The sequence below is a fragment of the Myotis nattereri genome, assembly GCF_964212035.1.
Source record: "Myotis nattereri genome assembly, chromosome: 18".
Taxonomy (NCBI): Eukaryota; Metazoa; Chordata; class Mammalia; order Chiroptera; family Vespertilionidae; genus Myotis; species Myotis nattereri.
This window is the reverse complement of record NC_138093.1, coordinates 14,344,452-14,367,290: the sequence shown is the minus strand read 5'-3', so window position 1 is coordinate 14,367,290 and position 22,839 is coordinate 14,344,452. Positions and strand designations below refer to the sequence as shown.

Here is a 22,839-nt window from a genome sequence, read left to right as displayed (position 1 = left end):
CCTGATTCAATTCCAGTCCAGGGCACATGCCCAGGTTGCAGGCTCGATCCCCAGTAGGGGGCATGCAGGAGGCAGCTGATCAATGATTTTATTTATTTATTTATTGTCTAAAGTTTTACATATGTCTCCTTTTCCCCCGATGATCAATGACTTTTTCATCATTCATGTTTCTATCTCTCTTTCCCTCTTCCTTCCTCTCTGAAATCAACATATATGTACCTGGAGTTTCATCCTTATATGTAGTTGCTGGCAAGAAACTTTTGTCGTCAGTGGACTTGGGGGCTGAGTCGGTGGCTTGGAAGGCACATGGAATGCAGGTGTGTGCTCAGGTGTTTTTAGGACAGTTTCAGTTCCTTATATGGTCTGATTCCTGGTGTCCAGGAATATATATATATATATATATATATATATATATATATATATATATTTATTGCGGTTTGGATCCCTTGACCTTTTCTCCCTAGAGATAACATCTGGGCCTCAGTTGTATTTCCGCTCCAGGTCCAGATAAGCAACAAAACTAGCCACAGGGGACATCAGGCCCAGCTGCATTGAATAATAAAGAAGTCCGCACATTCCCCCTTTTCTTAAGGAAGTTGCTGGCTTTCATTTCCAAAGGCATCACTTGGTCCCTTCTGTCGGTCATTGAAAGGTGAACATGACGGTGTGCACAGGCAGGCTAAATAACCATTTCAGATGGTGGATAAAGAAAAAATGATTTTATTTAGGAAAAGGGGATGAGGGATGGGATATCCAAAGGGAAGGGCTGCACAGCACTGAGCCAAGGGGACATTGGGTCGATGATGGCAGCACCCAGGAGCTGGAGTTTCATCCTTATATGTAGTCGCTGGCAGGAAACTTTTGTCATCAGTGGACTTGGGGACTGAGTCGGTGGCTTGGAAGGAGATGGAATGCAGGTGTGTGCTCAGGTGTTTTTAGGACAGTTTCAGTTCCTTATATGGTCTGATTCCTGGTGTCCAGAAAGCTTTTCCTGGCCTTTGTCTCCTATGGCAGGAAGTTTACAAATGGCCATTATATTGTCCTATAGTCCTAACACAATGAGGCCTTTTCACCTTTGCAAAGAAGAATAGGCTGAGCCCCTTCTTTATTTCGCTTTGTCCCCTACTCTCTCATGAGGCTAGAAGAGGATTCTGATAGCACAAGGATGTGGGCCAAGAGGATATAGCAAGACCCAAACTGCAAGGGAACATTTGGGTAAATTACAGAGGTAGAAAAAGTAATTCCTAGAAGAAATGGATTTAGCAAACAAGCTCTAGAGGTGAAGTTAGGGCCCTTGGAGCTTGGGAGTGAGGAAGCTTGGGGGGATGAGGAAGGGGCCGGAAAGGGAAAGTCATGGGCATGTTCCGGGAGGGAGAGTGCGTGCACAGTCCTCCATCCTGCGGGTCTTAAGGAAGGAGATTTTAGGGGTGGTCCCAGGGAAAGATCTTAATAAAATATTCAGTAGTTTTCCAGGTGTGTCCTTTCAGGGTTGTGGTCTCCACTGATTGATTGGCCAACAAGGGGGTGGGGGGTCATTAGTCAATGTAGCTGCGCCTGAAGTCCCCTGTGGCTAGTTTTGTTGCTTATTCAGTGGTTCTCAACCTTCTGGCCCTTTAAATACAGTCCCTCATGTGGTGACCCAACCATAAAATTATTTTCGTTGCTACTTCATAACTATAATGTTGCTATTGTTATGAATTGTAATGTAAACATCTGATATGCAGGATGGTCTTAGGTGACTCCTGTGAAAGGGTCGTTCGACCGCCAAAGGGGTCTCCACCCACAGGTTGAGAACCGCTGGCTTATCTGGACCTAGAGCTGAAATACAACTGAGGCCCAGATGTTATCTCTAGGAGGAAAGGTCAAGGGATCCATACCGCACGACCAGTGATATGCTAAGGAAGGGAAAGTCAGGAGGCGAGGTCCACCCTACACTTAATTATCCATTGCTAGGCACCTGGAGCTTTCCATCCTGGTAACCTTTTGTTTTAATCCTCACCCCGGGATATTTTTGCATTGATTTTTAGAGAGAGTGTGTGTGTGTGTTGGGGGAGGGGGGGGGGAGAAACATCGGTGTTAGAGACATGGATTGGTTCCCTCCCGCTTGGTCAGGGAGGGGGGAGGGGGGGATCTACCCTGCAACTGAGGTTCGTGCCCTTGGCTGGAATCGAACCCAGGACCCTTCAGTCTGGGCCAACGCTCTATCCACTGAGAAAACAGGGTTGGGCCCTGGTGACCCTCTGTACCTGGCCCATCCTCCCTGCTCTGCTCACGTCTAACTGCCCGCCACACTAAGAAGGTAAGGCTTCCCCTTTGGCGCCAGGGTGCACGGAAGGGGTCCAAGACCAGGCAGTCATACTCAGAGGAGTAAGGCGGAGGACCAGGGCCTGCGGGGTGCGTATGGGACATCAGCCATGTCCGCGAGGTTTCTAGCATTCTCTTTTAGAACGTCCAAAAGATCCAAGCCTCTGCTGAGCAGCCGGCTTCCGCCCACCAGAACTCCAGCGCAGCAGCCCGGGCCCTCAGCCCCTCGACCTTCCCTCCAGCTCCTTCCCAGGCTCCTGCACATTTCCCCCTGGTCTCCGCCTCCACCCAGCTCCCGCTGCCCGTCTCTGATTGGCCCTAGGCCCGTCACTCCCGGCCTGGTCCCGCCCCCCAGGAGCAGTCATTGGCGGCGGGGGCTGGTACGCGGCGGCTGTGGGGGTGGAGGGTGAGCGGAGCGCTGGGGGAGGCGGGAATTCCCGACCGGAGGCCGGAACCCGGCGGGGGCCATGGAGTGAGACCCTCGCGAGGTGAGCGCGGCTTTCCTGGGGGTGGGATTCCCGTGGGCCGCCCCGGCCGGGGCCTGGAAGCTGGAGTTCGGGTTCTCACACACTTGGGCTTCCCGGAACGCTGGCGGCCTGGGACCCCGCCTCCCGCAGCCGGGACTTCAGACCCCGCCCTCGGTGGTTGTGCCAGCCCGTCCCGGGACCCCAGACCCCGAGGGCCTGTGGCTTAAAGTGGCCTCTCTCCGTCTTCGGGGGCATGGCGCCGGGGGAACGGGAGCGGGAGAGCCGTCCGGCAGCCGGGCTCTCCTTGTTCTTTCTGGGGGTCCACGGAGCTACCCGTGCGACGTCTCTGCACAGCCCCGAACCCCGCTCGGCTCCTCCGTTCCTTCCACCAAGGGGCCTGGCCTCCACTTTTCTTCCAGGGCCCCGGCTCCCCAGTTCTCTGGGAGCTGCAGGCGAAAGCGCGAGGAGATGGCTGCACCGTCCTCGTGCCCCCGTTTCCCCCTTGCTGGGCCCCTGAATAGTCACTGGGAAGGGACCAAGGGGAAGGAGGACTGTTCCCCTGCAGGAGGGGATGAGTCACGCGGGAAGGTCAGAAGCGCCGGCCCCGGGAGCTGCGCTCTGCCGCCCCGGCGCCCCTGACATGACCGTCCCCCCCGCGCGCTCTTCCTAGGTCTGAGAGTCACTGGAGCAGCCGGCCACCATGGGGCCCTGGGGAGAACCAGAGCTCCTGGTGTGGCGCCCAGAGGCAGTGGCCTCGGCTCCCCCACTGCCTGTGGGCCTGGAGGTGAAGTTGGGGGCCCTGGTGCTCCTGCTGGTGCTCACGCTCATCTGCAGTCTGGTGCCCATCTGTGTGCTACGCCGACCGGGAGCCAGCCCCGAGGCCTCAGGTAAGGCGCTCCTTGTCCTTGCTGCCCTGGATGCTTGGGGTGGGGAAGGCTCTGGGGCCGAGGACGGTGGCTTAAGGAGGGGAAGGGGAGAGCGACCCATGCTTGGGTTGGGCCTGGAGGGGGTTCCTTGCTCATTCCCTTCTGCCTTCACTCCTGCCCAGCCTTCCGCCAGAAAGTCCTGAGCCTTGTAAGCTGCTTTGCCGGGGGTGTGTTTCTGGCCACCTGTCTCCTGGACCTGCTGCCTGACTACCTGTCTGCCATAGACGAGGCCCTGGCAGCCCTGCACGTGACGGTGAGCACCGGCTGGCTGCGTGTGAGGCTGCGTGTGTGAGTTGCATGCCTCTAGGAGAGCTGGCTTGTATGGATCTGTTCCTGTTACTCTGCGACTGTGTGGAAGGCTCTTGGATGTGAACCTGTGAATTGTGGTTCTTAGTTATGGGGCGTAACTTCTCTTGGGGGTTCCCCCCAGTCCCTCTGTGACCCTCTGGAGCAGTGTGAGGAGCCTTGTTACCCGGTGTCTGACCTACGCTGTGGGTTTCTCAGTTCAGCCTCTGGGAAGTGAACAGCATTCCAAGAATGATCTCCCCTCCCTCACCACCTCCCTGCGGGGCTGGAGAAAGAGGCCCGTACAGGCTTGGGAGGCAATCCCAGGCGCTTGGAGTTGCTGATCAAAAAGGCCCAAAGAAGTGGGCTCTGGGGAAGATAATTCCAAAGCGTCGGAAAGTCTCGTGGGAAAAACTGAGATAGTTGCGGGGGAGGGGGGAGGGTGCGAGGATGGCACCCTGGGCTCTTCCTCTATTTCCTTGAGAATGAGGAAGTAACGCTGGGCAGAATCTGTGTGTCTGACTGAGTGACCTGTTTCTCCCTGTGACTTAAGCCTGAATGTTCCTGCAACAGTGTGCGGCTCTGTGTGAGCATTTGGGAAGGTGGGAGAATGTGGGACTCTGTGTGCTGACATGTGACACTTTGTGGACGTCGACACTAATGTCATGCAGTGACTCTGAATTGGGAGTGCTTTTGCCCCTCCCCCCAAAAAACTTTTGATAACATCCAGAGACACTTTTGGTTGTCACGGCTTAGGGAGGGAGGGCGTTGTGCTGCTGCTGACATCTAATGGTTAGACTAGGGAGGCTGTGCACAGGACAGCTCTCCACAACAAAGAATTATGTAGTCCCAAATGTTTATAGTGCCAAAGCTGGAAGATCTTGTTTACATGTAACACTGTGACACCAGGATCTGTGTGACTGTGTGTCATTCTGTATCTGTGTCACCAAGTGACTCTGTATCTGTGTGACCAAGAGTGGCCATGTGTCTGTTGTCTGTGTGGACCCCCCCCCCACCCCGGTCTCTGTGCCTGGGACTTCATTGGACTCTGCACCTGACTCATGTTCCCCATACTTGGTCTGTCTCTTAAACTCCTTGTTGCCTTCTCTGCCCACAGCTTCAGTTTCCCCTACAAGAGTTTATCCTGGCCATGGGCTTCTTCCTGGTCCTGGTGATGGAGCAGATCACGCTCGCTTACAAGGAGCAGTCACTGCCACCACCTCGAGAGGAGACAAGGGCGCTGCTGGGAACAGTGAATGGTGGGCCACAGCACTGGCATGATGGGCAAGGCCTCCCACAGGCAAGTGGAGTTCTGGCAGCTCCCTCAGCCCTGCGTGCCTGTGTATTGGTCTTCTCCCTGGCTCTGCATTCGGTGTTCGAGGGGCTGGCAATGGGACTACAGCGAGACCGGGCTCGGGCCATGGAGCTGTGTCTGGCTTTGCTGCTCCATAAGGGTATTCTGGCCGTCAGCTTGTCCCTGAGGCTGCTGCAGAGCCACCTGCGAGCAAAGGTGGTGGCTGGCTGCGGCATTCTCTTCTCATGCATGACACCTCTGGGCATTGGGCTGGGCGCAGCTCTGGCAGAGTCAGCTGGCCCACTGCACCAGCTGGCCCAGTCTGTGCTGGAGGGCATGGCAGCTGGCACCTTTTTCTATATCACTTTCTTGGAAATCCTGCCCCAGGAGCTGGCCACTGCTGACCAGAGGATCCTCAAGGTCATTCTGCTCCTATCAGGCTTTGCCCTACTTACTGGCCTACTCTTCATCCAAGTCTAGGAGGCTCCAAGAGGGGCGGGGGAGATTGGGTACCAGGTGCCCTTGACCCACCTCCCCTCCTCAGGAATGGGGAAGGGAAGTATTGAGGTCCAGAGAGTTCTCTGAGGGGTGAGGGTGGAGCTTTTGGGACAATTTGACCAATGGGAAAGAAGTGGGTAGACAAAAGTCTGGTCCCCAGGCTCAAGGGACAAGGCATGATCAAGTCACTAGAGACATGATCAAGAGACATTAGTATTAGGGAAGACATTGCACGCTAGAATTGGGCAGACACTACACAGGGACAGACTGACACTGGGGAGGCTTTGGGATGGAAGTAGAGAGAACACAGGCCCAGAGTCAGCAGTTCTCTTGCTTCTAGCCCATTTCATCCCTCTGTCATTTGGAGTAGATCCCTCCTAATTTTCTTAGCTCCTACTCTCACACCTGTCTCCTTTCCTTCTCCCAAGACACTAGTGCCAAGTGGCCTCTTCCTGCCAGTCTTGGTACCTTCTCCGGCTTCGCCAGTTCTGCTCACTCTATTTTTAAAGTGCCAAGTAAAATGCCTCCCTCTTTCTCAAAGCACAGTGATGTACTGAGCCCTGCTCAGCACCTCAGTGAAGGGGTCATCCTCTTGCTCCTTATTTTAGTCCCAGATTCTGGGGTGGGGCAGAAATGTTTGTTGAGTTGGGGTGGAGGGAGGGTTGGTAGATCCGAGGGCCCTACCATTGCTGCACTCTAGGAATACTGAACATGGATATATGGTGCCCCATATGCCACAGATGATAAACATTGAGCTGCCAAAACTTTTATACCATAGGAGCCTAAGGGGGGGTGGGGAATGTTCACCCCCAGGGTTATTGGGGGGGGGGGGTAGGGCTGGGCACAGGGCCATATTCTCTAGACTCTATTTTACTTACTGATCTGTTTTGGGACATGTTCCCCAAATAAAAGATGTTTCTCTACATCTGTATGGAATCTGATTCTTTTGTATTGGGAAAGGGGTGGGCGGGCATGTGGCTAGCCTGAGGGCCTGCGTCCCAGATGTTTACCGTTGTTTCAGTAGTCTCCCCGGTCTCACTGTTTTCATTCAGGCCCTTCTACCCTTCCCTGAAGATGACATTTTCCCTCTTTTGTCTCTTCCTTCTTCCCTCCCTGTCTCCACCCCTTCCCTCTCCTCTCCTTTTCCTTTCCTCCACACTCCCTCTCCCCTTCGCTTTCCTAGGCTCCGGGCTAATGTAAAACTACTTTTCCCAGCTTGCCGCGCGCAGGGAGGAGCCGAGTGGGAGGAGCAAAGTCCCCAGTACCCCGAGTCAACAGGGCTGCTGGGAATTGGTGTCCATTTCCTTTCCGTACTGCGTGGTTGGGGCTGTGAGAGGATCACGTAAACAAACTACAATTCCCGGAAGGCCTCGCGCGCCACGGGTCAGGGCTAGGCTGGGGCCGGGTTCGCGGTGCTCGCTGAGACGGCGGCGGCGGCGGCTACGGGTGGAAGACCCGATCGGGAGCCCGCGGCCGAGGCCGGGGCTGGTGCTGGAAGGGTGGCGGGGAGGGTCGGAGGAGGAAGATGGCGACGTCGGGGGCGAACGGGCCCGGCTCGGCCACGGCCTCGGCTTCCAATCCACGCAAGTTTAGTGAGAAGATCGCGCTGCAGAAGCAGCGTCAGGCCGAAGAGACGGCGGCCTTCGAGGAGGTGATGATGGACATCGGCTCCACCCGGGTGAGGGGCCGCGCCGGGGAGCCGAGCGGAGCAATTACGGAGCGGGTAGCTGAGAGGCGGGGCGGGGGCGGGAGCCACTGCAAAAGAGGCGGAACGGGACTGCGGACGCCGCCGTCTGGGATGCGCGGGCTGCGGGCCGGGGGGCAGGAAGACGGATTTTGCGGGGGAGGGGGGGGGTAAGGAGGCCGAAACACCGGTGAGGTTGGGAGTTTGGGAAGGACGAGGGGCTCAGTGGGTAAGGAGAGGGGAGAGGGAGGAGACCGTTCCCTGGAACCGGCGGAGGGGGGTGGTCATTGTGCATCTCTGATGGAGTCCCCTCCGGGATTCTGCCCGAGCATCCCCGGGGTGGTTGGGGTGTGGGTTGGCGGATGGTCAGCTTGCCCTGCTCTGTCTCCTCGGTTGGCAATCTCCTCCACTCTGGTCCTCCTGCCCTCTTGGCCACCGGGCACTTCAGTTCCTCTGGGAAAGGGCCCCTGGAGCGGTTTGAACAGCGGCGCTGGGTATAGTGGAGCAGGAAGTCCCCTCCTGCGTCCCGTCCCTTTGCTTCCTTTTTCAAACGCTTCTTGTGGTTTCCTGACGTGAATGAAGGTGAGGTCCATTGCTCACGGGCTGGTGCGTGGTGTTTTGCCGTGGTGGCCGCCTGGGAGGAGAGGCAGGGCTTTGAATCCTGAAATCGGGAGCCGGTGGCTCTAGGTTGTGTGGAATCCGATGGTCTGCTGAGCTCTCTGAGGAGACGGCTGCTGTGTGGGTCAGTTACGGGTTGGCTTGGAGGGTCTTGTATGTGGAGGGAATAGTAATTCCTAGGAAGAGCCAGAAAAAAGGCATCCTGGCAGAGTTGCCTCTGAAACCGAGTCTCTGGCCTTGATTTCTTGCTGCCAGCACTGGGTGTCTGAGGGAGTGAGGGGTGGGAGTTCGCCCAGCTGGTATGCAGCCCTAATTTAGGGAGGCATTGTTCTCAAAACAGCAGGCTAGGAGAATACTGTAGGATTCCCTCCTGGCAGGGAGCTAGAAGGAATTTCAGGGGAGATGGTGGAACATAAATACCACATTTCAAAGCTCTTTCTCCTGATTTGACTGTGATTGCATCTGTCTAGGACTGACTCTGGTTTTATTTTTGTGTCTCTCCCTCGACTCTCTTAGTCTTTTTCATGTTTGTTTCCCCTTTGAGTCTCTAGAGACCATGTGCCCTAGTTTGTGGGAGACAGAAACGAGATAGTTAGGTGGGGAGGCAAATCTTGTGTGTGTGCCTAACCCCTGCTAACTGCCATGAGGATCATGGTCTGCCTGTTGACTGCTCCCCTTTAGTAGCTTTTGGTCATGGTGGGGCAGAGGCAAGAAGGTGGGCGAGAGGCTGATGATCTCTAGCTGACAGCTTGAGGCCCTCTGCCTTCTGGACTGTGACTCCCGCAGAGCATGGTAGGATCTTAGGGCTTGTGTGTGCAAACAAAGAAAGGCTTGTGAGGAACTCAAAGCCCGGCCATCTATCTTCGTAGTGTCTTGGTCTGTCAAAAGGCCCCACCTTGCCCCTGCGGGGTCACTTCTCTGCGGCACGTAAGATTCCAGTGGGCATACTCGGCCAGAGCCTGGGAACCCAGGAGCGTAAGCCTGGTATTTGGCTAGCTGGGAGGGCTCATCTGAGGCAGATGTGGCCATGAGGCCTATACTGCTTGGAGGCTGGGGTTGTCATATATATATATAGGCAGCCCTGAGGTGGTCCAAAGTTCAGCATAGTGCCCACTAAACTCACTGGGCTGACCTCCTGGGACAGAAAGTCCTGAGGGTAGCCTATGCACAACAGTATGTCCCAGAAGCTCGTAGAATTTGCTCCTCATCAGCTGCCCTGGGTCTTTTTATTTAGCTGTTGACCGTGGTTGAGTCTCAGAAGTAGGTGCTCACCACTCACAGAGGGACACAAGATCTGTAGCCGGACTAAAACCATGCCAGGCTGAGGGATGTGGTGTCTCGCTCCAGTGCCAGACTTATCTCCCCAAAGTGAGGGTGCGGCTAGGGAGATGGCTCTGGCCCAGACTAGAGTGGACTGCTGTTCCCTCTCCCATTCCCGTTCTGCAGGCTTTCCTGCCCATTCCGGGGCCTTACAACGAAGTAGAAGAGTGTGCCTTGGTTTTGGCCCTGTATTTACAGCTACGTGAGCCATTATTCCTTAGATGTTCTCGTTTAGGAGGTGCAGGCTCTGCAGCCTTCTTGAGGCTGGGCAAATGGCAGAGCCCAGAAGCCACAGGAAAAGGCTGGCCTCTGTGGCATCCACCGGTGGCCTTTCCCTCATTTGCCAATCACTCTGGGACACATCTGGAAGGGAAAGCAGAGGTGCCTAATAGGCACCTCTTCCCATGTGACTTGCTGGGGGCTCCTGGCAACCCCCCAGGGACTCTGTTTGGACTGATGACAACTGAGCAGAGTGTCAGGCTCTGTGCTTGGCAGGGTGTTTGACGCCAGGCATTGGTGATGTCATTGATGCGGGCAGCCTGCGGAAGAGCTGGGGCAGGTTGTTTACACCTGGTCTCAGTGGAGCTTTTCCCCAGCACCATTTTTTCTCCTCCTCCTCCTCCTCCTCCTCCTCCTCCTCCTCCTCCTCCTCCTTCTCCTCCTCCTCCTCGCAAATCTCTTAAAAGCGGCACCAATAGTAGCCTATCCTGGAGACAGGGATGGTAAGGGTGGCCAAAGAATAGGAACAGTACTCAGGCCCCTGTCTGACGTTCCCATTTGCCTTTCATGTTTCAGTTACAGGCCCAAAAACTGCGACTGGCATACACAAGGAACTCCCATTACGGAGGTTCTCTGCCCAATGTGAACCAGATTGGCTGTGGCTTGGCTGAGTTCCAGGTGAGTGGACACCAGCCTCAGGCCAGTGCAGGCTCCTCAGCAGCTCCCCCATCGACTCACCTCTGTGTTTTGGCAGAGCCCCCTCCACTCACCTTTGGATTCATCCCGGAACACTCGGCACCATGGGCTGGTGGAACGGGTGCAGCGAGATCCCCGAAGAATGGTGTCCCCACTCCGCCGCTACCCCCGCCACATATCCTTCACAGAGGGTTGGGGGGTTTGGAGGGTGGGGGGTTGGAGTCCCTTGGGAGCTCATGGTGGGAAGGGACTTGAAGTGCTGTCCAGTCCTATTTTCTCCAGGGGCTCTCCTTTACCCAGCCTCCCAGAAAAGTGGCCATTTGGCCCAGGTGAGCGCGCTGCTCCTGTGCAAAGGAGTGGCTGCTCCAGAGCTTGTGCCCTCCATCTCTGCTGGCTCTGACTGCCTTATTCAGTTAGCTCTTTGTTGTCTCCTGCTCAAGGGGGTTTGGTTTACCCATCAGTGTGGCTCGGTGGTTGAGTGTGGACCCACAACCAAGAGGTCATGGTTGGATTCCTGGTCAGGGCACATGCCTAGGTTTCAATCTCCCCAGTAGGGGGCGTGCAGGAGGCAGCCAATGGATGATTCTCATCATTGATGTCTGTCTGTCTGTCTCTCTCTGTCTCTCTCCCCCTTTCTTCTTCTCTTCCTCTCTCTGAAATCAATAAAAACATATCTTTAAAAAATTAATAGAGGGAGTTTGGTTCTCTCCACACATTTCTGTCCTTAGCTTTCAATCTCAGAGACCTCCATAGAGGTCCATCTGTCTCCCCAAGCCCCACCTAGATATTCTCCTATATTTTTCCAACTCTGCTGGGCCTCACCCACTTCTCTTCCATTCTCTGACCTGATTGTGGCCCCTTATTGAGAAGGAGAAAGGTATTTGTTTCTTGAAACTCACATCTGCTGTCTCCATTATTCTTCCCTCATCTGGTGTCTAGCCCAGTGGTCGGCACACTGCAGCTCGGGAGCCACATGCGGCTCTTTGGCCCCTTGAGTGTGGCTCTTCCTAAGCCTTAGGAGTACCCTAATTAAGTTAATAACAATGTACCTACCTATATAGTTTAAGTTTAAAAAATTTGGCTCTCAAAAGACATTTCAATCGTTGTACTGTTGATACTTGGCTCTGTTGACTAATGAGTTTGCCGACCACTGGGCTAGCCCATCCAACCTCTCCTCACTTTTTACCTTAACTGGTGCTGTTCACATTGACAGCTCTCCCTACAGTCCTGCCTACTTGTCTCCTCCCCCGGAGTCCAGCTGGCGGAGGTCAGTGTCCAGGGCAGGCGGATCTCCTGCCCACTCTGACATATCTCTGGAGGGAGCTTGTGTTGGGATTGGGCTTGCTGAGCCAGGCTTTCAGCAGTACCTCCTCTCTTAAGGGCAGGGCTGGGAGGGTGGTGGCAGGTGGAGTAGGTGGGTCAGAGTCCAGCCTTGGCCGTATTGACACGGGTGGCCAAGCCTCCCAGTCCAAGCAGGGCAGGACCAATGGTAACTGGGGCCGGCTGGGGTGTGTTTGTCAGGGGGAAGGGAGAACAGCTGCCTCTTGTCAAGAGTGGGTGCCAGATGTAGTGTTCTGGCACTGGGATACCGGAACCCTTCCCCTGTCCATCTCATCGCTAATACTTGTACATAGAAGAGTGGCTGGGCTCCAGATCAGCTTGTCCTGGCAGATAGAAGTTGAGTTTTCCCAGATCTCCTACATCAGTGATTTTCAACTTTTTTCATTTCATGGCACACGTAAAATAATTACTAAAATTCTGAGGCACATCAAAAAATATATTAATTTTTTGCTACTCTGACAAAAAAAATTGGTATAATTTTGATTGGTTTTTAAAAATAGTAATATTTTACCTACCCTTTTTGCTCCTAAGTGACTTTTTAATAAATCAGGTGTTGCCCAGACTAGGTAGCTCAGTTGGTTAGAGCGCTGTCCCGATACGCCAAGGTTGCGGGTTCCATCCCGGGTTGGGACACGTGCAAGGCTCAACCAGTGAATGCATAAATTAATGGCACAACAAATTGATCTCTCTTTCCCTTTCCCCCACTTCCTCTCACTCTAAAAATCATCAATCAATCAATAAAAAAGAAAATAAATTTAAAAATCAGGTGCCTGTACTTGTATATAAGGATTTTTGATACCAAGAATTAACCAATCAGACGCAACCTTATTATGAGCTGTGACCAATAAGATGCATCTCTTTTATATGACCTATATAGTTGTGGTTCCTGGCAGGGTGTTCACATCAGACAGCTATTGTTGTGTTGACGGCTGTCATTTTTTAAATTTAACAATCTAAGGAGGAAAGGGGTCAATGTCCCTGACTAAATAGTCAGGTATTGGATGTTTTTAGAATTCTTACGGCACAGCTGTGTGCCATGGCTCGCCGGTTGAAAATCGCTGTTCAGGATTGACTGGGGAGAGGGTTCGTGGGTCACAGATACTAGAAGAACCAGAAATAAAAGAGGCATGGTCCTGGGTGCCTAGCCCTCTTTACTTCCACCTCGGCTGCCCCACCTTTCCAATCCCCATGCCTGCCTTGTCCACTACTGACCTTCCTCCTGACTTTGTTTTTCGTCCCAGGACAATGCCCTGGGGTAATTTCCCTGCAGAGAAGGGGCAGTTGTTTCGACTACCATCTGCACTTAACAGGTGATGGTCCTTGCCTTCTTTAGTCTACATCTCCTCTTACGTAGTTTCTGGGCCATACCCTGTCCAGCCCAGCTAGTGTTTTTCCCGGCTGAGGAGGAGGGCATGGGGGCCAGGAAGACTGTCTCTGGTGCCAGCTGATCTATGTTTGCCCCACAGGACAAGCTCTGACTCGGCCCTTCACACAAGCGTAATGAACCCCAACCCTCAGGACACTTACCCAGGCCCTGTACCTCCCAGTGTCCTGCCCAGTCGCCGTGGAGGTAAGTGGCATGTCCCTGGGTTAGGGAGTAGGCGTGGTGCTTTGGTTTGATGTGGGCCCTGCAGCCAACTCCACTGCATCCTTTGCAGGTTATCTGGATGGCGAAATGGACTCCAAAGGTATATGTTTCTCGCCACTTGTGGGTACTGAATGCCTAAGAATTTCTGGGCTGGTGCCGGGGGCTTTGTGCAGACTCCCTCCTGCCTGCCTGTGTCCTGTTCTACGTTATGGACTCCTTCTGTAGCCCTCTCCTCACCAATCTTTCTCTTTCAAGTCCCTGCTATTGAGGAGAACTTACTAGATGACAGGCATTTGCTGAAGCCCTGGGATGCTAAGAAGGTACGTGTGCCTACTCCCCCTCTTCCCATGGCAGGCCTTTCAGGGGCCTCCCCTGAGCACTGTCGTCACTTTTCACATTCTTCCTTCTCTCCTCAGCTGTCCTCTTCCTCCTCCCGACCTCGGTCCTGTGAAGTCCCTGGAATTAAGTAAGTGTCTCCGTGATGTTTGCTGAGAGGATGGGGAAGGGAAGTAAAGGGAGATGTGGGAGGCTGATCTCTGCTCTTCCCTTTCTACTGCCCCCCACAATTACGTCTTTTTTTTCTCTCCTTCCCAGCATCGTTCCATCTCCTGACCAGCCTGCCAATGTGCCTGTCCTCCCCCCTGCCATGAACACGGGAGGATCCCTACCTGACCTCACCAACCTGCACTTTCCCCCACCGCTGCCCACCCCCCTGGACCCAGAGGAGACATCCTACTCTAGCCTGAGCGGGGGCAGCAGTACCTCCAATTTGACCCACACCATGACCCACCTGGGCATCAGTGGGGGCCTGGGCCTGGGCCTGGGCCCAGGCTATGATACGCCAGGTGAGTGGCTGTCCTGAGTCCATGGGGTGCTGCCTGGCTGGAGGGGCCAAGGGATGGGAGGCTTGAGCACCAGTGCCTGCCCACATCAACCCATCACCTGTCGCCTGTCTCTACCAGGTTTTCCTCACGGTACTTTTTTGCCAGTGAGAACTGGTAGGTGTGGTTTTTCCTAGAAAGAAGATGGAGAGCTGCCCCCAAGTGGGCAGGGCCAACATCACTGCCAGGGACAGTGTAGAGAGGCCACTGTGTTGCCACCTCCATAGTCTGATCACTGCGACCCGTTCTGGGCAGAAGGGGGCCCAGTTCCCATCAGTAATGTTGGCATCTCTGGTTTTTTGTCTGTGCCTGCAGGACTTCATTCACCTCTCAGCCATCCATCCTTGCAGTCTTCCCTAAGCAATCCCAACCTCCAGGCTTCCCTGAGCAGCCCTCAGCCCCAGCTCCAGGGCTCCCACAGTCACCCCTCACTGCCTGCCTCCTCCTTGGCCCGCCATGCACTGCCCACCACCTCCCTGGGTCACCCCTCACTCAGTGCCCCAGCCCTCTCCTCCTCCTGTTCCTCCTCCTCTGCTTCACCTCCTGTGCTGGGTACCCCCCCTTACCCAGCGTCTACCCCTGGGGCCTCCCCCCGCCACCGCCGTGTACCCCTCAGCCCCCTGAGTTTGCCCGCGGGCCCAGCCGACGCCAGAAGGTCCCAACAGCAGATGCCCAAACAGTTTTCGCCAACAATGTCACCCACCTTGTCTTCCATCACTCAGGTATGCGTGGCTGCTTTTCCTCCATGTCTGTCTCCCTTCCCCTTCTTTCTTCATGCTAAGTTCCTTCCCTCGCACCCCCCTTTCCCGAAAAACCTCTTCTCCTTACTTCCCGTACTCCTTGTCTCATCCATCCCCTTCAATTCCTCTATCCTCTACCTGCCCCATCTTTTTATTTTTTTTATTTTTTTATTTATTTTATTTTTTAAAAATATATTTTATTGATTTTTTACAGAGAGGAAGGGAGAGAGAGAGTTAGAAACATCGATGGGAGAGAAACATCAATCAGCTGCCTCCTGCACATCTCCCACTGGGAATGTGCCCGCAACCCAGGTACATGCCCTTGACCGGAATCGAACCCTGGACCTCTCAGTCCGCAGGCCGACGCTCCATCCACTGAGCCAAACCGGTTTCGGCCCCATCTTTTTAATATATATATATATTTTTATTGATTTCAGAGAGGAAGGGAGAGGGAGAGAGATAGAAACATCAACGATGAGAGAGCATCATTGATCAGCTGCCTCCCGCACACCTCCCACGGGGGATTGAGCCTGCAACCTGTGCCTGTGCCCTTACCAGGAATCGAACCTTGACCTCCTGGATCACAGGTCCACACTCAACCACTGAGCCACGCTGGCTGGGCTACCAGCCCCATCTTTTACCTATCTTGTCTCCTCTTGGCTTAAGAGTACCAACCTTGAGGTTAAGCTTTCTGATTCAAATCCTACTCTAACTAGTAGTCTCCTTGGACAGTTGTTTAATTTCTACGAGTGTCAGCATTCTCATCGATAGAACAAGGATGAGACTGTACGAGTCAAAGGAAATCACGCACGTGAAGTGCTCGGCACCATGCCTGTCCCCGCCGCAGGCTTCACAGATGGTGGCCTATCCGTTCCCTTTTTCCCTTTTCTGTTCCTGTCCTGCTTTTCTTGTCTGCCTTTTTTTCTCATGTCTCCATCCTGTTTCATCCCTCCCGCCATCTCCCTTCTTCCTTTTCTAGATTCCATAAACTCAGAGATGCTCAGACCATGGAGCCTGGTCTTTTCATTGTATAGCTGTGGAGACGGGGGCCAGAGGGAAAACGGCTTTCCCAAATTTACACAGCGCGTTAGGAGGAGTTGGGACCAGAACTACAAACTCTTAGTTCAGGGCTTTCCTCGGTGCTCAGATTCTCAGCCCTCCCCACCTTCTCTGTTTTTACTTTCTCTGTACCCCTTCTCCTTTCACCCCAGTGCTCCTCTTTCCCTCTCCTCTGCCCTACTTTCTCCTCCTCCTCCTCCATTCCCCTTCCCTGGAATGTGTGTGCTGTGTTCCATCTGCTGTGGTCCCTTCTGTAGGAAAGCCTGAGACCCAGGCCATCCAGGGCTGTGTTCTCTTAAAGCTTGGAGTGAACCTACCTTCTTCCTTCCTTCCTCTCTCATTCCCTCTGGCCTTTTCAAGACTTTAGAATGGCAGTTCTCAAGTTTACTGTTGTGCTGTCAGGCACTTGTTAGGAGTGTCACAAGTGTTTGATTACTAATAATCATTAACGCACCAAGGTGTAGGAATAGTTTACTTCTGTACCTGTTTAAAAATTATTCTTATATTAGCCTCACTCAATTGCTTTTATTCTGATCAGCCATTTTGCGTAATTGCGCCTAATCCCGGGGATATCTATGGGGACGTTGTCAGGTTTGTGTTGAGGATGGTTGCAGTTTCTAAGGGTGGGAAGCCCTAAGAGTTCCTCTTGGGGACACACTGAAAGGTACGCTTCCCCCTTTTTCCTCGCTTCTCTAGGGCGTCCCCCTGGATACCAGTAAACTGCCCACTGACCAGCGGCTGCCTTCATACCCATACAGCCACTCAAGTGTGGTTCTGCCCGCCCAGCCATCCACCCCAAAGCCTCTACAGCAACCAGGGCTGCCCTCTCAGGCCTGCTTGGTGCAGCCCTCAGGTGGGCATCCCCCAGGCAGGCAGCTACACTATGGGACACTGTACCCTCCCAGCTCCAGTGGGCATGGGCAGCAGTCTTACCACCGGCCAGTGAGTGACTTCAGCCTGGGGAATGTGAGTACCAGGTTCTTAGCTTCGAAGCAGGGGAGGGAATGGGAGTGGGTCAGAGGGGCCTGAGTGATATCATTGGTGCTGTATGAGTTGGGAGATCCAGGTGGGGGAGATCTTCCCTCCCTCCAGGGAATGTGACACTGCCGACTTGGGGCTCCTGTCCTGCATCTGACTCCTTTCCCTTCCCTTTCCCCTTAGCTATCCCTGCACAGCTTGCTCTTTGATGACTACTGCTTTGACCCCTTCTCTTCCTGGCACGCACAAGCTCTGTCCCAGCAGGTACGGTGCCCACAGCTACTTGGGGCCCGTGCTCGCCTCTGTCGCTCTGCTTGCTGCCATCTCCTGTCTCTGCTTTTGTTCGGGGGTGGGGGTGGGGGGTTGCTGGGGGAAGGGGATGTATTAGCAGGGCTAAGCAGTGGCAGGCAGGTACCCTGTTCTGAGACCCACTCCCTCAGGGTTTGTCTTTGTGTCCGTAGCTGGAGCAGTTCAGCATGGAGAGTTCATCATCCAGCCTGGCGCTGGATCCCACTGGCTTTTCTGAAGGTTCTGGATTTTTAGGGGGTGAGGGATCAGTGAGTGGCTTCCAGGACCCCCATGCCCTCAACCACCAGAACCTGACCCATTGTTCCCGCCATGGCTCAGGGCCTAACATCATCCTCACAGGTGAGAGGTGTGGGTGGTCGTGGGGGATGGCACAGTAGGGATTAGGGGGTCCTCACCCATTTCTTCTGCCCACACAGGAGACTCCTCCCCAGGTTTCTCGAAGGAGATTGCAGCGGCCCTCTCTGGGGTGCCTGGCTTCGAGGTGTCAGCAGCTGGGTTGGAGTTAGGGCTGGGGCTGGAGGAGGAACTGCGCATGGAGCCACTGGGCCTGGAAGGCCTCAACATGCTGAGCGACCCCTGTGCCCTGCTGCCTGATCCTGCGGTGGAGGATTCATTCCGCAGTGACAGGCTACAGTGAGGGGACGCACCATCCTCCCTCTGACTGGCCCTGTTCCCCATCACTGTCCCTTTCCTCCCTTCCCCCTGGCCAGTAGAGACTCGACTCGCTGCCCCCAGATCCTCTTTCTAAATGAATGAGGGATCCCAAGAATGAGGAAAAGCAAGGGGTTTATCCAGGTGGCCCCTGAATTCTACACAGGGGTAGGCCTGGGGGAGCTCAGGGAGGGTCTGAAGCACTTGGAACTTGGAACCGTCGCCTGGAGGTCAGAGCCTGTTGGAACGCAGGGGTAGAGGGGGCCCCAGAGGCAAGGCTAGTTCTGGATGCCCAGGGGGGGCAGTGCCAGCCCCTCCTCACCACTCTTCCCCTTGCAATGGAGGAGAGAGCCAGAGTGGATATTATTTTTTATTAAATATATTATATGTTAATAAAAAAATCATATCAAAGCCTTGAAGTGTTTGTCTACTGTTTGGGATGTGGCTGGGAAACTGGGGAGGCCCTGGGGTACTGACCCTTTCACCTGCTGTGCTTTTTTGTTGTTGTTAATCCTCCCCCGAGAATATTTTTTCCATTGATTTTTAGAGTAAAAGGAGGGAGGGAAAGGAGAGAGAGCGAGAGAAACATGCATATGAGAGCAACACATTGATTGGTTGCCTCCTGTGTACACCCTGACTGGGGCCGAGGATTGAACTTGCAACCATGAGCCCTTGACCGGAAATTGAATCCAAGACCTTCTAACCACTGCTTATCGGCCAGGGCTGGGACATCTGTTATGCTTTTTGCGTATTCTGAGCACCATTGTGGTTTGTGGAAGGCCTCCACCCTTGAGACCCACCCCCCAGTGTCAGAATTTGTTGGGTTTTTTTGTTTGTTTTTTGAAAATATTTTATTGATTTTTTACAGAGAGGAAGGGAGAGGGATAGAGAGTTAGAAACATCGATGAGAGAGAAACATCGATCAGCTGCCTCCTACACACCTCCTACTGGGATATGCCTGCAACCAAGGTACATGCCCTTGACCGGAATTGAACCTGGGATCCTTCAGTCTACAGGCCGATGCTCTATCCACTGAGCCAAACCGGTTAGGGTGTTTTTGTTTTGTTTAAAAAAAAAAAATTGTATATATATATATATATATATATATATATTTTATTGATTTCAGAGAGGGAGAGAGAGAAACATCAATGATGAGAGAGAATCACTGATCAGCTGCCTCCTGCACACCCCCTATTGAGGTTCGAGCCTGCAACCAGGGCATGTACCCTGACCAGGAATAGAACCATGACCTGGTTCATAGGTCAGTGCTCAGCCACTGAGCCACGCCAGCTGGGCCAGCATCAGAATTTGTACCTAGCATTGGACATGGGAGATCACGCTGGATTTCGGCTTCCATGGCAGCACAGGTGCCTCCCATCTGTTCAGAGCCCTGCTGCAGCATCAGGGGATGAGTTCTGGCTGGCCAGGTGAGTTACTCCTCTTCCTCAAGCCTGTGGCCTGGCAGTGAGTAGAAGTGGGAAGCAACCGCAAGCTGAACCAGAGGTCTGATGTGTCTGATTGAAGGATCCCAGCTTTCTTCCGGAGTAGCTGGCCTCAGCGCTAATGTTACCTAGGAGAGAGGATTTAAATCCTGACACCATGTAGGTCTTGGGTTGGCTCCCCCTTCTTCTTTTTTTTTTTTTTAAATATATTTTATTGATTTTTTACAGAGAAGAAGGGAGAGGGATAGAGAGTAAGAAACGTCAATGAGAGAGAAACATCTATCAGCTGCCTCCTGCACACCCCCCACTGGGGATGTGCCCGCAACCGAGGTACATGCCCTTGACCAGAATCGAACCTGGGACCCTTGAGTCTGCAGGCCGACGCTCTATCCACTGAGCCAAACTGGTTCGGCGGCTCCCCCTTCTTTATGGCCCTTTAAGCCTAGAAGAAATTAGACAAGCAGTACCTGGCCGGCCTCTGAACCCATGCTCCTAGGGGGAAGCTCTGAGGTCTCATTTCTGCCCCCTCACTAGGCATGAATTCACCCTGGCCATACTTCACTCGTTCTCCAGATGCTTGAGTGCTATGTTCTAAGAGATTTCCTCTCTGGCTTGGGTTGCTGCTAGCCCTCTAACCATCATAGTCTCTCCCCTCTTCTCTTCCACTCCCAGCAAAGCCAGAAGGGTCATGTCCCTCCTCAGTTACCCACACCTCTGCTACTCTTCTCACACCCTACATTCCTGGTCTTTCCTCTTCCTCTTTCCAAAGCTTTTGTCACTTTCAGAAAAGAGAACTGAGAGCTCTGGCTTAGGCGGGAAGGGGCTACAATGTGCCCTAAACCTGGAAGTAGGGGGAGCCACCTGGGTGTTGCTGCCTAGGCCTTCAGGGCCCTCCCCAAGGCCTGCATTGCATCTGTGACTAGGATCGCCTTGGACTTCAGCGGCCGCCCCGTTAGTGTCCTGCAGCATCGTGTGAGTGGTGAGAAGCCGCTTGGGTGCAAGGGGCCCTCCCAGCCGCCAGGGGTCGCACTGCAGGCGGCTGGGCGCTGGATGGGCGCTGGGCGGGCGCTGGGCAGGCGCCGCCAGGGTCACGGCCACAGGCCCGGGAGGGCGTGGGGGTGGGGGGAGCAGCTGCGCCCACAGTCCCCGTGGGGGTGAGGGGGAGCGGAGAAAGCGGGACACTCGGAGGAGCACCCCGCCTCCAGCCAGCGGGAGCCCGGAGGAGCGCACGCCCAAGTGAGCTGCAGGGCAGCACAGTCCCTGCGTGGCGCAGCGCACGGGGAACGTAGGCACCGCCGGGATCTCCCTCCACCGCGCCCAGCGCCCCGGCGCCCTCGGCTGCCTCTCCTTCCTTCCCTGGCCTCCCGGGAGGGAGTGGCGCCCAAGTCGGTGCGCCATGTCCGGGGCCGGGTAGCGCACCGTCCACCGCCCGCCCGCCGGCCCGCCAGCCCACTCTCCCTGCCGCCCGCAGCGGGCCGGCCGGCCAGGGAGTCGCAGGGCAGGCAGGTAGGGGCCGGACCGGGCGGGGTGGCGGGCGGGGAAGGAAGGGAGGGGGTGCCGGGCGGGAGGAGGTCCCCCAGCTGTTCTCTGGCGTGGCACATCTGGTTCCGGTTCCTCTCTCCTGGGGAAGTGAAAGTGGAGGGGAGTTCGCTAGCTGCGCCCGGTGCCCTGCACCCCCTTGCTCCTGCGGGTCCTCAGCCAGGGCTCCCCTCCCTCTGGCTCAGGTCACGCGGCGCTGCTGCTGTCATGTCCCCCGCGACTGGCGCACCTGCCCCGGTCCCCGGTGCCCCGGCCCTTCCTCGGCAGGCAGTCTCCTGCTCCACGCGCCCGCCCGCCGCCCCGGCCCGACCTCCCCATCGCCTGGTTTGTGGGCGTGGGGACCCCGAGTGGTGCCCGCGCCCCTCGCCTTCCCCAGGCAGCAAGGGCTGCCTTGTGCAGGGTGTCTCCCTGGCTGGGTGACGGAGGCTCTAGTGAGCAGGTCCTGCGGGTCGGGGCCACCCACTCGGCCCACTAAGGGCTCCTGCCTGCTGCCTGGGGCATAGGGCGCCCTTTCGCCTGCAGAGGGTGAGGGATGCGGTTGTGCCCCAGAGCTAAATTAGGAGGCTGACGCTGACTCCTGGCTTCACCTTCCAGACATGGAGGCTAAATTTAGCTGGAGGTGTGTGTGTGTGTGTGTGTGTGTGTGTGTGTCCAGAAGCCATACTGAGGAGAAGGCCAACCTGGCTTCTGAGATCCCCTTGCTCCTTGAAGTTCTCTGAGGTTAAGTAGGACTGTACATCCTGGGGCCATGCTGAACTGGGGGTCCTTTCGTCTGAGGTTACACTTGGCATGATGCTGCGTTGGCGCCTTCAATGGTACCTCCCGCCCCCCAACACACACCCATAGGCTGACTTCCGCTGAGCTGGGCTGAGCTACAGCTTCCCCTCCACTGTTCCAGGAAGTCACCTCCCTTCCCCTCTGAAGCGCCCCCATTCCTCCTGTCCTCCGCTGCGCGCCACCCATCAAGCTCTTTCCTAGCTTCTGCACCTGGGGCTCCCCAGGGCCCTTAGGCTCCCACTCTCGGGTTGGCCATGGAGGCAGGTGAGAACTCAGTGACTGAGGACCTGTTGTGGGCCTACCTTGGGGCTCCCTGGAGGAGGACATGGGGTGGCCGGGACTGGTTCCCACAGCCGCCTTTGTCCTCACGGGATAACCCGAGGACCCTGGAGGTGGGCGGGCACTGTTGTTTTGCTTGTTGGCTTTGTGTTTTTTTTGTCAGTTGCAGTGGTTCTCAACCTTCTGGCCCTTTAGATACAGTTCCTCATGTGGTGACCCAGCCATAAAATTATTTTTGTAGCTACTTCATAACTGTAGTGTTGCTACTGTTATGAATCGTCATGTAAATATCTGATATGCAGGACGGTCTTAGGCGACCCCTGTGAAAGGGTCATTCGACCGCCAAAGGGGTCGCGACCCACAGGTTGAGAACCGCTGTTTTAGTGGCATTAGGTGAGGAAAAAGAACACTTGAGTCTGATGAAAGGACACTAAAGCTTGGGTTTTGTGGACACTTGGGTGCTCCCAAAATCTAGAGGTGGGTTCTTTAAGAACATTAACTGGCTCATGTAGTTCTTAGGATGTCATAACTAGAGTTAAGAAGTTCAAAAACCCTTCTTAAAAAACCTGTAAGGTTGGCATGATGTCATGGCCAAAATTAATGATGTCATTGCAGGCCACTGCAGAAAAGACGGACCTATTATAACTCTGTATGGGTGGGGGGTGAGGAGGGGAGGGGTCTTTAAAAGGGATACAGGTGTGTGGTGGAGTGGAGTTTGGGTCCTTTAGGGAGAGGGCTAGGACCATAAGAGAGGGTCCTGGTCTCTTTAAGAAGCTGTGGCAGGGCTCTGAAGGCCTGGTGATGTCATAGGCGGGAGAGTTCAGGATTGGCTGACCACTGATCCTGCCTTTCCTTGGAGGGACTAGGAAGAGGAGGGAAGCAAGGGGGAGGGGGCACCCTGGTTGCCATGGCAACACCAGCCTGCCTTGACCATTGCAGATGCA

At 54.7% G+C, this 22,839-nt stretch overlaps 2 protein-coding genes across 4 annotated transcripts; both read left to right on the top strand.

Moving 5' to 3' along the window:
• Nucleotides 1-2,693: 2,693 nt before the first annotated feature.
• On the top strand, nt 2,694-6,698 carry SLC39A1 (solute carrier family 39 member 1; the record flags this gene model as incomplete). 2 transcript variants are annotated; one of them, XM_081113096.1, is made up of 4 exons in its annotated part: nt 2,694-2,792; nt 3,442-3,658; nt 3,820-3,950; nt 5,100-6,698. In XM_081113096.1, the coding sequence occupies 3 exons, from the start codon at nt 3,472-3,474 to the stop codon at nt 5,754-5,756; spliced, it is 975 nt and encodes a 324-aa protein (XP_080969222.1). In that variant the 3' UTR covers nt 5,757-6,698. The 2 variants fall into 2 exon arrangements, with proteins under 2 accessions (XP_080969222.1, XP_080969223.1); XM_081113097.1 differs by lacking the exons at nt 2,694-2,792; nt 3,820-3,950 and having other exon boundaries at nt 3,472-3,658; nt 5,100-6,692.
• A 505-nt stretch (nt 6,699-7,203) lies between these two features.
• CRTC2 (CREB regulated transcription coactivator 2) lies at nt 7,204-18,245 on the top strand. Of its 2 annotated transcripts, XM_081113056.1 has the most exons (14): nt 7,204-7,452; nt 10,192-10,293; nt 10,370-10,494; nt 11,525-11,578; nt 12,894-12,962; nt 13,119-13,222; nt 13,311-13,340; nt 13,496-13,560; nt 13,657-13,706; nt 13,835-14,085; nt 14,437-14,843; nt 16,617-16,886; nt 17,360-17,546; nt 17,624-18,245. In XM_081113056.1, exons 1-14 carry the CDS (start codon nt 7,300-7,302, stop codon nt 17,842-17,844), a joined length of 2,088 nt encoding a protein of 695 aa, XP_080969182.1. In that variant the 5' UTR covers nt 7,204-7,299; the 3' UTR covers nt 17,845-18,245. The 2 variants fall into 2 exon arrangements, with proteins under 2 accessions (XP_080969182.1, XP_080969181.1); XM_081113055.1 differs by lacking the exons at nt 7,204-7,452; nt 10,192-10,293; nt 10,370-10,494 and adding an exon at nt 17,082-17,162 and having other exon boundaries at nt 11,528-11,578.
• Nucleotides 18,246-22,839: the final 4,594 nt, after the last annotated feature.

What these genes read in the sequence shown, in the direction of transcription:
- CRTC2 (XM_081113056.1), top strand. Translation starts at nt 7,300, where the DNA reads ATGGCGACGTCGGGGGCGAACGGGCCCGGCTCGGCCACGGCCTCGGCT. An exon ending in TGGCGAAATGGACTCCAAAG is followed by an intron (nt 13,341 to 13,495) that starts GTATATGTTTCT and finishes TTCTCTTTCAAG; the next exon opens with TCCCTGCTATTGAGGAGAAC. An exon ending in CCTTGTCTTCCATCACTCAG is followed by an intron (nt 14,844 to 16,616) that starts GTATGCGTGGCT and finishes TCGCTTCTCTAG; the next exon opens with GGCGTCCCCCTGGATACCAG.